This window comes from Aptenodytes forsteri, unplaced genomic scaffold, assembly GCF_000699145.1.
Source record: "Aptenodytes forsteri isolate BGI_AS27 unplaced genomic scaffold, ASM69914v1 Scaffold15, whole genome shotgun sequence".
In the NCBI taxonomy this organism is placed as follows: Eukaryota; Metazoa; Chordata; class Aves; order Sphenisciformes; family Spheniscidae; genus Aptenodytes; species Aptenodytes forsteri.
In genome coordinates this window covers 21211321-21229441 of record NW_008795129.1, presented here as the reverse complement: position 1 = coordinate 21229441, position 18121 = coordinate 21211321, and the positions used below count along the sequence as shown (strand labels likewise).

At 36.9% G+C, this 18121-nt stretch overlaps 1 protein-coding gene across 1 annotated transcript; it reads left to right on the top strand.

The window, feature by feature from the left end:
- Nucleotides 1–28: 28 nt before the first annotated feature.
- MCMBP (minichromosome maintenance complex binding protein) lies at nt 29–17798 on the top strand. Its single transcript, XM_019471650.1, is given in 17 exon segments — nt 29–218; nt 600–659; nt 662–753; nt 2478–2618; nt 2916–2957; nt 3420–3521; nt 4875–5004; nt 6433–6584; nt 7345–7445; nt 9505–9674; nt 10562–10685; nt 12335–12452; nt 13125–13290; nt 15541–15674; nt 16453–16617; nt 17028–17116; nt 17417–17798. Coding segments are annotated over 17 exon segments (2103 nt in total). The 3' UTR covers nt 17544–17798.
- Nucleotides 17799–18121: the final 323 nt, after the last annotated feature.

Sequence of the window (18121 nt, the reverse complement as noted above, 5' to 3'; positions counted from 1 at the left end):
GGGGCGGGCGAGGCCGGGGGAAGCGGGGATGGAGAAGCGCCCGGGTGAACTAGGAACAGCCGCGAGGGCGGGTGGCACTTCCTCCTTCCCCGCCGGGAGCGGGCGGGAGCCGCGTTCCCGAGGCCTCCGAGGAGGTGCGTGGCCGTCGCCGGCGGCTGGGGGTCCTGTCCTGGTGCCTCATGCCCGGGCAGCAAGGTCTGCCTCGGCTTGGCAGGCCGGTTAGGGGGAAAATAAAAAGAAATCAAAGCATATTTTGGGTTTCAGGAGCAATATGTGCTGGCTACATGGACTACCGATCAGTGGTAATATTACCAGTGCTATCAGCTGAAGCTGTTCTAGTGCTAGGCTTGCTCTTAACTAAAGGCACGTTGAAATAAAAAATTTCCGTAGTGAACATAAAGCAGAAAGTGGCACCTCACCTCCTCCACTCTCTAGCTGGGTTTCAGAGCTTTTCCTCATTTCCGAGAGTGGCTGTGTTCATCTTAGTTTGCCTGAAAGGGTATAAGATGGGAAGTCAGTGCAATTATAAGAGGCATAAAGTAGTCTAAAATGCAGTCATTTTGCCAGAATAGAGGTAAATGTTTAAATTGTTTACTAAGTTAGGAGAATGCTGACTAGAAGTCTGTTATGTGATGCTAATATGCACATAAATGTGTTTTGTTTGTAGCCCAAAATGTTCCAAACTCTGATTGGGAAAAGAAGGTAACTGAATACTTCAAGGAGAAATTAAAAGAAAATAATGCTACTAACTGGGTAAGATTGTTTTATTCTTTTAGAGTTATACCATTCTTAAGTTTCATTCTTTTTACCTCTTACACGTATTTGAGAAGTTCTTCCTTTTCATGATAAGTACACTTCCGAATTTTAGGCCTAGACTTTGTGATACATTACTTACATCTCAGTTGCTTTAATCTTTGTGTAAAGCAGAGATGTACAATCCTGACTGAAACCGGAGAAGCCAATCCACTTGACTTCAGTGTACTGTTTTGCCCTGGGCCATAACTGCTGAACGCTGCCTATTTGTAGTACAATCCAGTAGATGGCAGGAGCTGACAAATACTGTCATTTTTGAAAGTGTTAATGCCTGCCCTGTCTACTGTGAGTCTGCAGTAAGTGTTTGTACACCACAAGTTTCTGAACTGCTGTTTATAAACCCCTTCTCTCATGATCTTTTATCTTGATGCTGCAAACTTTGTGTGGGTTGAAGAAATAGCTGCTTGGGCTTTCAGGTGTTAGGAAAAATTACTTTCTGCTAAAACTGTGCCTTATTGGGCTGGATCAGGCCTGGGTTTTGTGGTTTAGCAAGGAAGCTATGCTTTAGGTTTAAAAATAAAGCGTGTTCAAAAGCTGATGTTTTTCTAAAAGACTGTGGCAAAAACAGCATTGTGGAACACTGCTAAGTGGATTAGAAACTTTCATATCAAATTTGTTCTACTTATGGATAAAAAAGCAAGTGAAAATGATTGTTTGGTTTTTTTCTTCTTTGTCAGTGAGAGTATTCTGTAATATTTCAATGACAGTTTAAATCAAAGTGTAGATGGCAAAATTGTGTTAAATTTACAGCATTAGAAGGAATTGAAAGCGCATTTTCCTACTCAAGATAAACATGAGGGAATATATGCTTGTTTATTAAAATGCTGTTTCCTATAGGGCTACTTCTGGTTTTTGTTGCGTTTTAATGTTGGATGTGGGTTTTTTCCAACAGAGAGTTTATCTTCAAAATCAGAAAACTCTGTTAGTATTGCCAGTCTTATGTCAAGTTATACCACGTGCCTAGGCATTGATTTTTTTTTTTTCCTTCTGTTTTTCCATTGTCATGTAAACATAACTGAAAAAGACTCCCCCAATGTGGACTTGGAAATTAACATACAGGTTTTCCACGGCCTTTTGTTATAAGAAATTGTGTGTGCAATTGCTATGGTACCACTGGTACATAATACATGGTAAAAGTGCTGTTAAATGGGAATAAAATAAGTAATAAATTCTATTTAATACTGCAGCTGCAATAATTCCCAGTGTAAGAGTTAGTTTTAAATGTTGTTGTAGAGTTTCCATACAGTTTCAGTGACCAAAATGCATTTCTTTATAGGCCGGTATTGGGACTGAGAAATGAACGGGAGTGGAAGAATTTGGGAACTGTTAAGTGTCTGATAATTGTAACTATTATATTTAACAGCTATTGCAGAAACTTCCAGTGTTGAGTTATACACACTTTGTTACTGCTTGGATTAGGGCAGTAGATGTGGGGGAAGGGTACTCAGAAAATATTCAGTATGTTACCTGATGAGGCACTGAATTGTCAGAGAAAATTGATCGTATCAACAACAGCACAGGGTTTGAGGCAAGTAAGTGAACAGTAGGATATACCAGGTGATCAGAGAATAAGTTGGTGACAGATTTTGTGCTGATTCTGGCTTCATGCAGGCCGTTTCTTAATATTTATATACCAGTTGTTTAGAATAAGCTCTTTTTTATAGGTTCCATCACTGAATGATGTTCCCGTACATTACCTAAAGCCCAACAGTTTAGTGAAATTTCGCTGCATGGTTCAAGATATGTTTGATCCTGAGTTTTACATGGGAGTATATGAAACAGTTGACCCAAACACAAATGCACGTGTAAGTGAAACACTGATTTATTATTTTAGTAGATGTTTAGCATTTTTTCCATTCTAGTTTTAATATTTCCTCTAGTTTCTGAATTAAACCTATGTAGTCTGGGTGCTATCTGTTTATATGGCTCAAATGGCATTAGTAATACATCGCTTCTTACATTTCTGTTGAGGAATAAAAATTAATAAATAATGAAAGTATGTCTTTGAAGGACTTTAGACCGCAATGATTTGGCTATAAGTAATTCATATTCAGGATGCTGTCAGAAACATAATGATTGCATTGCCTTTTCCTTCTTGACAGGTTTTGCATTTTGGTAAATACAGAGATGTGGCAGAATGTGGGGTAAGTTATACAAGTTATACGAAATTTGAGATGACATATTAGACTGAAAGATGCAATTTACAAGTGCGGTATAGCTTATTTGGTAGTGGATTCCTGGAGATACTGCTCTTAAAATGCAAAATTAAACTCAGGTTTGGAAAGCAGAGTATTCTTAACTGCTCACGGGCATTCTAAGTTCAGCAGGCTCCAAGCCATTTCTGTTGTATTTAAAATTTGTTTTGCTTGGGGAGGGCTCTAGATCTTGAAACTTTCTGCTATGGAAAACAATTTACTTTTGGTAGCACAGTGCTATTAGAATCAAAGCATTGTAGATACAGACTGTTGGGATTCCCTGTTTCATGAGTATGTAGTCTTGCATGTTTGTTGTAACTTCTGGCTAAGTAACTGAATCTGTGGGATTAGCTGAAAAAAAGAAAACAAACTCTAATGAGATTTTTAACGAAATTTCTATTGGTATTCTAGCCTCAGCAGGAAATTGATTTGAACTCCACGCAAACAGTCACCTCGGAGAGACAGACTTTCTACTGCGTTCCAGTGCCTGGCGAATCGGCATGGGTGAAAGAAATATCTTTTTTTGACTGAGCTAGTGCTCTGTTATACAAACAGTGATCGCCAACTAATTCATTAGATTTAAGGAGATAAGTTTATTTAAAGTTTTTTTGAATGAATCAGAATAGGTGAGGAGAGGTGGTAGGTGTAGAAAAAGTAAAAAGGAAAAATTGGTGTTGTGCTATATGCGCAAAGAGGATGCAAATGAATTTAGGAGCATTGCTTTTTGATTTAGTAGGCATTTAGGCTAGATTTTCATGTCTGCTTGGGAGGGTCTTGAAAATTTATGTTAATTTCTATTTGCAAATGTTTAGAAAATGAGAAACTTCAATTGAGCCACGGGCATTCTATTGCCATTTTCTGATTAAATTAGGACACTGTTACATAGTGAGTCTCTCCTACAAGAACCTATAAAAACACCTGTAGTGGAGCATGTTAAGACAGCAGTTCCTGGAAAATGGGAGTATTGTGTTTATAATAGTTCGACCACAGTATGTCATTTTCTCAATGAGTACAGGAAAGGTCTTGGGAAGAAACAAATCGTCTTTTGTTTCTTCTAGTAAATGGAAGTTGAATTGTCTGAGTGGAATGGATACAGGATGCTGCTTTTAACACCTTTTAGGAGTTTTATATTCTCTTCTCCTCCAAGGGAGTGGGGGAGAGGTCTAGAAAACTTCAGATATGTTGCATTTTGTAAAAAGATACGAACCTGATGGTAAATCTAATATGATTTGATATTTCATACTTTGAGTTCAGAATTTGAGAAAACTACTACTTGTCATTGGCACAGAATGCCAATGCAATTTTAAAATTAAGCTAACACAATTTTTGTAATAAAATGATTGATAAGAGTTAGTCTTTGAGTGAAGCTTACAGCAGAATACTGCAGCAATGGAAATTTAAAGTGACCCTGACTATTATGAAAATACTGAACATGATTTCAATATTTGCCTGTCATGCTACGAAAAGGAAAAGTGTATTAGCTTTTTCAAAATTTATTTACGAGGGTGGTATTGTTGAGATATGGGAGAGAAAAAATTCTTTAGATTTTGAGTTGTACCTGACCACAAGCATGTTCTCTGGGCGTAAAAAAAAAAAAAAAATCCCTTTTTTAGAGATTGATAGTGGAATAGCACTCAGTGTTTTTTAGTTTCCGTTTTCAAAAAAGCCAATGATAGCTGTATACTTCTTAAGCAGGTTATTTATGTGTGTAAAGAGATGATGTCTAGATAAGAATTTGAATCATTATTTTAATGTCTTGCTCAAAATAGGATAATAGCATTTTGTTTTTAAAAAAAAAAACAACCACCTAACTTTGCCTGAATTTTCTCAACTGAGTCTGTAGTTGTCCTTAATCCTCAATTTTACGCATATATTAGTGCAAACCAAGCTCGAGTTAGTCCTTCAACATCCTACACACCAAGTCGCCACAAGAGGAGCTATGAGGAAGATGAGGATATGGATCTACATCCATCTAAACAGAAAGAGCAACATATGGGTAATAGTCATTATTGATGGATAGTTATTGTGATATCTTTCCAGAATTTGCAGAGATTTCATTCTCAAAAATTGAAATATTTGCAATTGTTTGAATCAGTAGTGTTAATGCAGCTTTTATAACTAATTTGGTGGCTTTGTTGAAGTCAGCAGTGTGGGAGAGCCTACGGTGTTGCATGTTGTATGCATATTGTATGACTCGTTGGTACTACTTTCTAGAGTTAATTCCTAAAATAATATTTTGTACAGCAACACTTGTGTATTGACTTCTGTATGTAACAGCACACACACAATTTATAGGAGCAGGCTGAAATTTAGGAGTTCTTGTTTAATTTCCCGCTCTATTGCAGCTTTCATGGTGATCTGGGGAAAATGATGCAATCTTGTCTCTCTCACGCTCTGTGTGTGGATGTTATCATGTAAATTGAAGCTGAACTGCATCTCAGTTAGGTGCTGCTTTGCTGCAAACAGTAGTATATATCTAAAAAATACCTTCCAGCCTTACCTTTTTTTCGAACATAAGACTTATTAATCCAGCTTCATAAAGGAACCAGATTAATACCAGACACTTGAAGCATCCTGGAGAAAGCTATTAAACCTTTTAAGAGGATGGTATTTCAAACAGTAGCAGTGTCAGAGACTGTGCAATTCTTATTTATGTTGTAATCAGTGTGTGAACTGTTTGTCTCAATGCTCTTCTGTGAAGATGCCACTTAAACTGGTGTGGGGTCTTTTTTGGAGATTTTAGTGTGTTTTCTTTTGAAGACAAGAAAGTGGTTAGTTTAAAATTGTCAGTCCTGTTAAAGGAAAAAAAATTGTAGAAGCTATTGCTTTCTTTTGTTTGGTGTTACATGTCTATCAGGTTCACTAGCTGAATTCAGGTTTTTCTTTTTGTGTTCTTACCAGTTTGCAAATGTTTTATTAGATAGTTTAGACTGTTTTGTCTTCCTACTCAGACTGATCAATTGTAGAATAAATTTTTATAGCTTTATTATTGCTGAAAATCTACAGAGATTTTTAATGTAAACTGTTATGTTCATGCATACTCTTACCTTTAAGAACTATCTAGTTTTTTGACCATGAGGTGCAGAAAAATAATACCTTTGCAGTCCTACCGAATTTAGAAAAAATTCATTCACACAGTTTAAGCATTACATTTTGAAAATCAGATCGTTGGCGATGTTTGGGTTTCTAAGACACATAGATCTTTACCAGTACTCACACTCATGCTTATCTTGATGATATAAAATATGCATTTGTGAGACTTTCCTATTTTGAGTAAGAGTATCTTCTGTCAAATATATTGCTTTATTAAATATTTTTGTCTCGGACGTCTTGTTAAATTAGTTTAATTCTGTGTTGCTCACTGAAGAAAGTTGTTCACTTTTGCATTTCTGTTTAAAGAGCCTATGAATCCTTTATTTTTCAGGTAGTGGAGGTGACATCCATGGATGTGTGGAGCCAAAGAGATTAGAAACGGAGGCTTCTGCAGGTCATCATCTCATTTCTCCCAACTGCTCCCCTCCACTTGACTTAAATTTTCCATTGCCAGGAGAGAAGGGACCAGCATGTCTTGTCAAGGTAACAAAAGTGGAGAGATGATGAGCATGGCTGTGGCCTCAGTGAGGCAGACAGAATCTGAAGTTAGAGTGTAAGTAGTAAGTCTTGCATTAGTTTGTAGGCACAGAAATTGTCTTTCAAGTCCAGAATTTTCTTTCTACACATAATTACACTGTTTCTCTTCATTATTACATTGTTTCTCTTCACTACCCCGTATGTGAATTGCTGAACTCCTTCAACGGCATTTATTAGAGCTTGCGCGTTCTCACTATACGTAGCCAAATGAAAAAATCCGTTACTAGATGCTCAAGGGTGTGGCTGATACTGACTCCTGGTATTTTGCTTTTAGGATTTGTCCTCTTAAGGAAAAAAAAGTAGTGATGGAACAAGCAAAACACTACACTACGCATTTTTGTATTGTATTTGAAATAGTCTTTGATTCACTAGTATGCTATATTGACTATGAAACTTTCAACACAGAATTTCTACGCTGTTACTGTGTTGAATGCTCTCTTAGTCAGCAAATCTTGATAAATGAGACTAGAATACAATTGTTTACATTTGTGTAGCAAAAGAATGCCAGTAGGAAAAAGCATGCCATCATAGAAACTGATTTTTCCGATGTAAGCTTACTGACACTGAGGACTAGGAGAGACCTCTTCACAGACTGTTCTCAGTCTACAGTTGAGTCTCCTGAGATTTTTCCTTTTGTCTGTGTTTGCGTGCAGTCCTGCGTCTGGCCCATCTGCCTCTGTATTTTATTATTTTCTCTTTGTGGCAGGGCTGTGAAAGCTGGGATAGCTTCAAAGTCAATGATGTTCTGGAGGTATATGGCATTTTGTCTGTGGATCCAGTGCTGAGCATAGTAAACAATGAAGAGAGGTAAGGCTCCCCTCATGCGTGATCCTGAAATGAAGGAATTTTTTATTTCAATGAGCAAAATTTTTGTTGTCCCCTTGATACAGACAGGGAAATGTGTAAATACATAACAGTTATGCTTAAGAGGTAAATTTTGTTGCTGAAAAAAAGCTTGATGTGGAAAGTGTTAGATCCACCGTTCCGTAAACTGAATTCCATTGTACTCTGGAACATCCATACCCTTGGATACATGATGCATCTTTTTTTAGGTGGTTGTACAGTCTATAAAGCAGAAAGTGCTTCTATAGCTAAATGTTTTGTACTCTTTCATGCCTATTAAACTTTCAATGAATGAGTGAATAGTGAACAAAGCTTTCAAATAAGCTTTAAAATTATAAAATGTCCTTTTGAAATAATTTCTAAGTCCATGAAAGTTGTTACCATGAACAGTTCTGAAGAGTATAAAACAAAAAAAGTTTGCATGTCTGCATGGAGAGTGAAAGTGACCAAAATGATTGTCCTTTTGAAATAATTTCTAAGTCCATGAAAGTTGTTACCATGAACAGTTCTGAAGAGATAAAACAAAGCTTTCAAATAAGCTTTAAAATTATAAAATGTCCTTTTGAAATAATTTCTAAGTATGAAAGTTGTGTTACCATGAACAGTTCTGAAGAGTATAAAACAAAAAAAGTTTGCATGTCTGCATGGAGAGTGAAAGTGACCAAAATGAGTAAAAATTGGGGATTTTTTTTTTTTTTCCATTAATTAGGGTATATCATCACATTATACCACTGATAGAAACTTCCCATTTCACCTGCTGTTCTGCAATTACTTGCTTGACAAAATACAAACTAATTGAGAAGGACGCAAGAAGTCAATTTTTAAAATAAAACTGTTGACCAATCTAACATATGTACTACTGATGTCTTGAACCATTGCACTTTAAATTATTTCTGTTGGTGATTTTGTTTATCTTTCTGATAAGCACAGTATAGAGAGTGCAGTGTGAATCCTTTATAGTGCCAACTTCTTAAAAGTTAACTCAGCCTGGTCAGCTGCTTTTGGTTATCATCTGTCTGACAGCTAATCCAAGACTGACAGCTCAGTTGGTCTGTCATAGGTTGTTTTTTTTCCCTGCATGTCATTCTATCACAAACAGACAAAATGGTGGCATTTAGCAACATTTTGAATGCAAACAAAGGAAGTTTCTTTTAATGGAAAGAGTGGATAGTCTGTTGGTGGACTGCTGAAGAGGCTTTGAAGTTATAAAGCCTTTCAGCTTTTAAAACCGGTACAAGTTGATTAAATTTGTACTAAAACTTTGCTATCATCTGATATAGTCACTTTAGGGATTTTAGTTTCTACATAAAAAATTAAAACCACCTGGAGGGACTTTTGTAAGGCATCATCAGGGAGAGCAAAGCTTGTGTATCTGAACTCTTAAGAGGTAATACCTTCAAGTTTGAGCTGAGGTACATTAGAATTTATTTACTCATTTATTTTTTTTTTTACTCAGCCAGTGATATAGCTGTTATGTGACTGTCTAGAAGATCTTGTTTTCAGGCTCCAGAACCCAGAGGAATATGAAAATCCCACATGTGCATACACAGACAAATGTAATAAATCATTACCTTATTTTCTTAAAAGTTACTGTTTAGACTTCATTTAGCACGTGCTGGACAGAACAGTGTGTAACATTTTATTTGAAGCTACATCTTATTAAATGGTGCAGCAAATAATAAATGTGGTTTTCTTTGGGGTGTTTGGTTTTGGGTTTTTGTTTTGGGTTTTTTTTAGAAAAGTAACATTTGATTATTTTCTGAAAATAATAGAATCCAAATTTTTTTGGTCAAGCATGCTTTGGCATTTCTATATCATTATATAATTGTGATTCAGTATTTATGGTGTTTATAAAAATCGTAAAGAAGGTAGTTTGAATATAGGAAGAGTTACCAGGAGCTGGGAGCGGATGTTGTTTGCTCCGACGTGCTCTGTTCTTGGCCTGGTTCCAGCTGCTCTTAGTCAGACGAGAGAAATTTGCGTGGAATGTTTCTAAGTCCGGTTGTGCTGTGCCCTTTCCTAGGGACAGCTCAGCCCTCGATCCTATGGAGTGTATGGACACGGCAGAAGAACAGAGAGTACGCAGTCCTCCAGCCTCATTAGTCCCCAGAATCCATGTGATTTTGGCACAGAAATTACAGCACATTAACCCATTACTGCCTGCCTGCCTTAATGAAGAAGAGAGTAAAACCTGTGAGTATCTGAACTTGACCTCTGTGTACACGTGAATGTGCGGTTTCCTAGTACATGTGAACAAATACTTCTTTGCTCAGAGACAAATGCATTAATGGCAGGGTTTGAATTTAAATCTTGTTAAATGGAGGAACCATTCAACACTGCAGAACTGGACAAGATGCAAGTGTTTGTGTTTGTGATGCTTATGTGTTTATTTTTCTGAAATAAATGTGATTTGTATGAAACTTGTTTTGCATTCTACGTGCCCAAGGATTTTAACAAGTTGTTCAGCCATAAGATTTTATTAGTTCTCAAATGGAGTAGTGAATTGCTGGAAAATTAGATTTCCAATTTAGTATAACAGTGAAAATAAGAAACATAGCGACAACAAAAAGAATCATAATACTGTGAAGAAGATAAGGCAATTCTGTTTTTAAGCAACTATGCTGTTCCTCACGGCCTATTTGACTGTTATTTTTTTGTCATTGAATTATTGCATGCAAGCCTCTGAACGATATTTATCATTTTCTTCCTTGCATGCCTTGTATTGGTTGTCCTGAGCTGTGCTATGTGTAATGGGTTTTTTTTCCCGCCTTTAATATAGTATGGATAGGCTATCAATTTTAGAAATTTGGCTCCAAACTTCACAGCCTTCTGCAAATGCATTACACAATATCTAATGAAAAAAAAGAAAGCATTTCCAAGGAAATGTAGAGTGACTCAGGTTATCCAAAGTCAGTAATTACTCAGTTGGAAAACCAATGAATGTTTGTTTATTTTTCCTAGACTGCTTTGGAGTAATTATTTTTCTACATCAAACTAATGGAAAGTAAGATTTATATAGAGGGAAGAGGGTGAGGAACGGCACATTTTCTGACATTTGTTGTCTTCTGCTCTTTTATCAGTTGTTTCTAATTTCATGTCTGAGCTGTCACCAGTGAGAGCAGAGTTGCTTGGGTTCCTCACCCACGCCCTCTTGGGAGACAGTTTGGCTGCTGAATACCTTATATTGCATCTCATCTCTACAGTGTAAGTATTTAGATGTTTGCTGAGAATTTGTATGTTCATCTTTTAAAAGAAATCTCCTTTTATGGGGTTCTTCACCACTCTGCAAATAAATGGCAGAAATAGTTTAAATAATACTTAATTCCAGTAGTACTTTGTCCAGCTAGAGTTGTCCTGTCATAATAGACACAGTAAACAGATTTCATTGTCTGAAATATCAGTAAGTTTTGTTAAAAGGCCAGTTTTGTGACACTATATCCTTTCAGCGTTCTTTTGAGAGTTGGACAAAATCTCCAAGATACACTTTTAAACAGAGGTATGAAAACATCTTTTTATCTCTAGCTTTTTTTATTGAATAGGACATGCAACTGACTTCTCAAAGATGGCATTTACTAACTGCAGTAATTATTGTTTAGGTATTAAAAGATACTGAAAAGTACATTCTGGGAATTTGCTTAATTAAATGTAGACATATGTTTAACGGTAAGTTCAGGTGACCCCCATTTAGCATGTGATAGAAATTTACCACCTGAGCTGATGCTGTAGGTGAATGTGCATGCATTGTGATCTATCTTCGTGGCTGATTAAAGTGGATTTGCTTAACGTTCTCTTATGTTGGTTTAAACTGTCACTGGATGAAAGAGCAGCATCCTTTGACTCGTTAAAATTTCAGGTGTGAAACTTCAGACAGTATGTTTTGACTAGATCAAGTATAGTTGTCAGGCTCAAATTTAATTTTAGTCTTTCTTCAAAATGAAAATGGATTCCATTTTCTTAAAAAAAAAAAAAGTAATTTCTTGGTAAATAAACCACTTGTTTTATGGTTTTCAAAACTTCCATCCTGCTACGAAATGAATAGTACAGCACATATTTGTTTAAGAGAAGTGTTTACAGAGCTGTAATTGGACTCAGCATCTTACCTTTATCATACCTGCAACCGATGTGTAAAAAGCCATAGGATATTTCTCAGCCTCAGCGAGACAGGTGGTGTCAAGATAGATCCAACCATAATGCCATGGCAGCATAATTATGAGCTGACAAGATTTATGGTGGGTTTGTGTTTACAGTCTGCCCTGAACCCTTGTCCCCATGTAAATATAAGTACTTCAGTATCAGTATGCAGGGTTTTTTTTTTTTGTTCTGTGCACACCTCGTTCCTTCTAGTGGGACTGTGAATGCTCTAACACTTAGACTAGAATGTGTTTTCTCTCTTAGCTGATATCACAAAAAAGTTGAAATTTGTCAAGAATGGGGAGAAGATATACAATAAGAAGAGGGAGAGGAAAGCTGAGGGCAGGTAAAGGAAATGAACAAGCATGATAAGCAGGGAAATTGAGATTGGGCAATGAGAAAGGAAAAGGATGAAGGAGTGTGTTTACTGAGTAACAATAGAGCACAAGGAGAACAGAACGTCTGGAAGGCACATTGCAGGATCTCAAGCACTATAACTGTACTGCTTTTGTGCAACGCTGCAAAGCCTTCCACAGCAGCCTTCAGCCTAACTTAGTTCCTTGGACACTGGAGAAGGAAGAAAATGTGGCTGCTATTTATGTATGTATTAGTATTGAAATCCTGCTAGCTATCAGAGATACTGCACAACACTCAAACTGATTGATACCTGTATTCACCATGTTAATCAGATGCTTGCCTAACCCGTGTTATTTTTGGTTTAGTTATGCAAGACGAGATGTGCTTCCTCTGGGAAAATTCACAGTCAACTTGAGCGGATGTCCAAGAAATAGCATCTTCACAGAGCACATATACCGCATTATCCAGCAGCTTGTTCCAGCAGTAAGAATAATGGCATTATAGTGCTTTAATATTTCTGATGGTAGATGTTGGACTAATTGTTCCAAGCAAATAAACAATATTTTAGTTAAAGGCAGGCTTCTTAAACGAAGGCTCCTGCTATCCATGTAGGGGGCAGATAAAAATGGAGATGTGGCTTGCCTGTCAGTTGAAGTCTCTATTTACGTAGTCATCTAGGATCAATATGGAATAAAATCATATCCTCATAGGTATTAAACTGACAGACAGATGCTGCATACTTTATTTTGTTTTTCTGGATTGATATGTTTAGACATTTAGGTCACTTAATTATTGTGTCGTTACTGTTTATCCCCAAGTTTGTGGATACTGTTCTGCAGAAAATTCATACTAATTCAGTTTGGGGTCATAATAATTGTATTGCTGCAATAAATCATTTGTTGTTGTTTTGCTCATCCTAGATGTGCAGTACAGGTGATATGAGTTCTTAACCGTGTTATTTTCCTTTGGGAAATTTTTTTTTGAAGTATTTAGCATTTGGATATTTGGCATAAAGTGTATTCTGTATTGTGGTTAACAAGTTTTGTTTTACTTACTATGGAGGTTCACAGTTACTGCTCTTGCTAAAGGAAGCAGTATTTACTAGGGAAGCTGGAGGAGAGGAAATGCGCCAATTAGTTTCTTTTCTCGTTGCAGTCCTATCGCCTACAAATGACCATTGAAAACATGAACCATTCACAATTTATCCCACACAAAGACTACGCAGCTAATCGCTTAGTCAGTGGAGTATTGCAGCTTGCCAGCAACACTTCCCTTGTCGTAGATGAGACTCAGCTTGAGCAAGGACAGCTTGACACAACAGGTAGACGTTTTTTGTTTTTTAAAAAAATCTCATCTGGAAGGTTAAAAACTGATATATTTTAAGACAATGATGCTAATTGTGTCCCAGTGATAACTTTCTATTACAAAACTGTTTCTGGTTTCCATATCCTCTTTCATTGCTTTGAACTAGCTTCCTGCTAGTCTGCAGCCTTCTCAGGCAACTTACAGCTTGATCTCCTGGGTTTTTTTTCCCTATTTTACTTTCTGGAAGTTCCTGGTATTTTGCTCAGAAATGCTTATATTGAGTCAAAATCTCTGTCCCAGACCACAAATGACCAATAAGGAAACAAGATGGTTTCTTGTCTAGTATAGCTTTGTTTGCATTGTATAAAACTCTGGACAGCATCTTTGACACTTCTTGGAAAAGACCGCTGATTTGAATAAGTCTTTAGACCAAAATACCTCTGATTCATTAGAATGGCCTTTCGGTTTCCTGTGATAATGAATGAAGAAGTAGGGGAAGAATACTCTGCTGCCTTATGCTTTATACTTTTACTGTATATATGGAAACCATGCCTGAGAACCCAGCTGAAAACTAGAGATAAAAAAAAGCTATTACTGTGTGGAACAGAATGATGATTCTATCTTGTAAGCTGACGTAGTGCTGTGTACTATGCTTTCTATAGAGCTTTAGACAATTTAATTATAACCAACATAAAAGAGGTGAGTTGCAGTACCTATTAAAAGTTCAGTAACTGGAGAAATGCGTAGTACAGATATCTGTGGTGATTTCAAGGAAAGATGATTAGGAAATCACCGGAAGTGACTTTATTTTAAAATAAAAATGCTCTCTTGAGAAACCTGCTAGACTATGTGGTGCTATAAGCCTATTGGGTCTCCCTAATGAGTACCAGTACTCTGTCCCATTGAAGCACTTAGTCTGGCAGAACTAGTGAGGTTCAGATTTCAGGTTGATTCTATTTAGAAACATGATTTTTTTTTTTTAATTACTGCTATTAAAAGTTGTTCATTGGAATTATTCACTTGGTTTTGAGCCTTCAGGATTTTTTTTTCTTACTCTGCTTTAGTGAAGTTACAAAATACCACTAAAGAAAATAGTAAAACTAGTAGAAATCTATGCATTATTTATTTCAAAAAAAAAAAGTCAAAACATTAAAAACTCCCATTTACAGAAAAATCTCGCTGTGCTGGTTTATAGGTTTTCTAAAATGTTTGACCTTAATGTCTAAAAAAACTCAACATTTAAGGAAAAGTAATATTTTAAGTATTAAAAGTTGCAGATAAAATAGGCTTGTTAATTTTATTTCTATTGGTGTGATGTTGTTCTCAGCTGAATTTAGAGTAAAAAAGTAAGAATTTTTAATTTCTTGTAGCAACGTTGGGAGCAAAATTTAATCCTAGAGAAGAATCAGTATCTTCAGATCTAGTAGTTGGTTTGGAACTCTTGGAAGTTACGGAGAGATTTCAAAGGGGGAAATGTCCCAGAAGTAAACCATAATATTAATTTGCCTTTATTTACTAACTCTGCTTATTTACAGCCAAAAGTAAACCATAATATTAATTTGCCTTTATTTACTAACTCTGCCTTTATTTACAGTATAGTAAATTAATACTAATCCATTAAAGGCAAAAACATAACATTAGATGTGTCATTTGATGCAGTAACACTGCTGAAGAGAAATTCGAATTGTCGGGTACATGTCGGTATTTCAAAGGGAGAATTCCAAGAGTTAACCAGTTAATTTGTCAATCTTAACTTTCTAGATTTTAAATAACTTAGCTGCAGGTAAGGCAAGTGACTTCTATAACAATTGGCAAAATGGTGAGTACGTTTTTCAGCTGTTCTGGTCTTGCTAGCCTGTCTAATGTGTTCTTTATCCAGCAAGACTTCCCCCCTCCCTCCCCCTTAAACTGTTAAATTACACTTTCTGTCAGATACTTGGTGGCGTTTTGTCCTCTTTTGAGGATGTAAATTATCTTTTTTTCTCTGTAAATAGTTATCTGGTTTTGTAGGACTGATGAAAACATTAGCTATTAAAACATACTCTAGGCCAGATAAAATTTTGGCTTGAAATCCTTCAAGAATTCTTAATTTTGATCTTAAGAAACGGTTGTCTGTATATGGAAGACACCACTGACACAAGAAGAAACAGGATGCTTGCAAGAATTTTTCTACCAGCTGCTCATTAAAAACAGATTGGAAAAAAAAAAATCTGGTCTGACATTTGTTTAGGTCCAGTTGTCAGAGAATTTGTTCTTGCTTTTCTAGGTGTACATAATGTGACAGCGCTGGGTAATCTGATAACTTGGCAGAAGGTGGATTATGACTTCAATTACCACCAGATGGAATTCCCATGCAATATTAATGTTCTTATCACTTCAGAGGGCCGATCACTCCTACCGGTATGGCAAGGACTTCCTGAATTTGGGGAATAATTACAGTTGGTAGCTACTTATTTAGAGCATGCCATTCCAGAGATGAGTGAAGACAGGAAAACTGTCTTGTGACCAGGGGTGGGTATGATACTAGCATTAGTTCTCACTTGTGGCTGCAGCCAGGCCCAAGTTGGTAGCTACTTATTTAGAGCATGCCATTCCAGAGATGAGTGAAGACAGGAAAACTGTCTTGTGACCAGGGGTGGGTATGATACTAGCATTAGTTCACTTGTGGCTGCCGCCAGGCCCAAGAGCCTGTTCAAAGGAGAACCAAGAGATTGACCTTCCCTCCTCCTTGGCTGGACAGTACAGTGATGGCAAGGCAGTGACTGAAGTTATTAACGGAGATCCCAGTAATGAGTAAAGCCTGCAGCTACACTGCTACGCTCAAAGCCTTATTCTGGTACAGTAGTTTCTGAGGTGATGGGCACATGAATAAAGAGAACAGATCTGGCATTGACCCTAGAAAAACTGCGTAGCCTAAGCTTAGAAATATCTGATCATCTCTTGCATTGCTGCTTCATGAACTGAGTGTTTGCTCTCTTGCCTGTCAGTGAAACTGACTCCTGCTTGAATAAGGACTTCACGCTGGTTTTCAAAAAGGGAACCGTTAAATATTTAAAGAATGAATTGTCTTACCTTAATTCTGGGCAACAGTGACTTCTGTTGCTTTAGAGATTAAATTAGCCTTGAAGTAGAAAAAAATAGGATGTGGAAAGAGATGATATGTAATTTTATTTTTCAGTCAGATTGCCAAGTCCACTTACAACCACAGATAATTCCACCAAACATGGAAGAGTATATGAACAGCCTCCTAACGGCAGTGCTGCCTTCTGTGTTGAACAAATTTCGAATTTATCTAAGTTTATTGAGGCTGCTGGACTACAGTATATCTGATGAAGTGACCAAGGTACGGAAGACTTCACTAATATGTTTGCAACTGTATATTCAGATAGAAAGCACCTTAATAGAAAGTTATTGTACTTTCCCATTGCTCTCCCTGTCAGTGATTCTCCTTGAAGTTTTCTAAAAACCAAACAGAAGCATTTTCTTGTCCTGAATGTACCTTCAAGGATTTGCACTCTTGAGTATTTCAGTATATAGTTTAGATGTACCCTGCTTTCTAAAACTCATTTTGAAAACTAATTCTTTCCAAAGATGAGAACTAGCCTATTTTTACTCAGGCTCGTTTCCCGACAATAATGAGTTGAAACGTGTCTCCTGTAATCTAAGGGTCGTTATGGTGTTTAGCTCCTGAAAAGCTTACCTCATAGTGAAGATTCTTTTTTGCCACTTCATTATGTGCTGTATTGTTTCTAGGCAGTAGAAGAAGACTTTGTAGAAATGCGCAAGAATGACCCTGAGAGCATAACAGCTGATGATCTGCACAGAACTCTGCTTGTAGCAAGGTGGGTAGCACTGTCATAACCGAAGACGTTCTAGCAAGCTGGTAACAAGCGAAGTCAATGCTCATAGTCTGCAGTTTGATTGTAGCTGTGTGAGGCTGGCTAGCAATCAAAAGATGGAATCGCCTCTTCCTTTGTTCCTCGTCACAGATTCTTAGTTAGGCGAAGTTATCTCCTCCCCCCTTTCTTCCCATGCTTTCTAGTTCATAGGACACTGAAAGAAAACTGGGTTTGTACTGAATTAGCTTATCAAACGTGACACACAAACAAGCTCTTATTTAATTGCTGTTTCTGCTCATCTAGGTTCCTGTCTCTCAGCGCTGGGCAGACAACGCTGTCAAGAGAGAGGTGGCTGAGAGCAAAACAACTGGAGGCATTACGTAAAGCCAGACTTCAACAGCAAACATGCGTTAATGGGAATGAACTTTAATATTTTGTGGATGTCACTATGAAAATTTGTCTGATCCTAGATGGAACCCATACTAAGAAGATTGGAATATTGTTTATACCAGTTTTTGTAGATAATTTATACCAAAAAGTTATGGATATTTACCCTTGCAGTCTGAACACACTTAACTCTGTTCAGCCAGTTAAACCTATTTTATGAAATTTTTTTGGAGCCTGTTTTGTAATTGAAAATTGGTAACAATGAGCAAATTGTTTGATATTAAACTTTAATACTGAAGTTGTGTAAACTTTATTTCCTTTAATAATAAGAAAATTCAACCCAGAGCCCTTCAGACACAGCAGTGGTAGGCTCTATTCTGGAATAAATTTGTGATAGAATTCTTGAATGGCTGAATTCTGAGGATCAGAGGTTCCGGCTAATCAGCAGCTGCAGCTGAAAGAAACATTGACTTTAGTAGAACTGTGTACTGTTGTTCCCCTGCGCTCATAGCAGCAGCACAATAGTGATTCCATTGTGGTATAAAGAAGTGATGTGATCCTATCCATGACAAGGTTCCAGTATGAAATACATCTTTATTGTATTTAGTCCTGTATTTATCA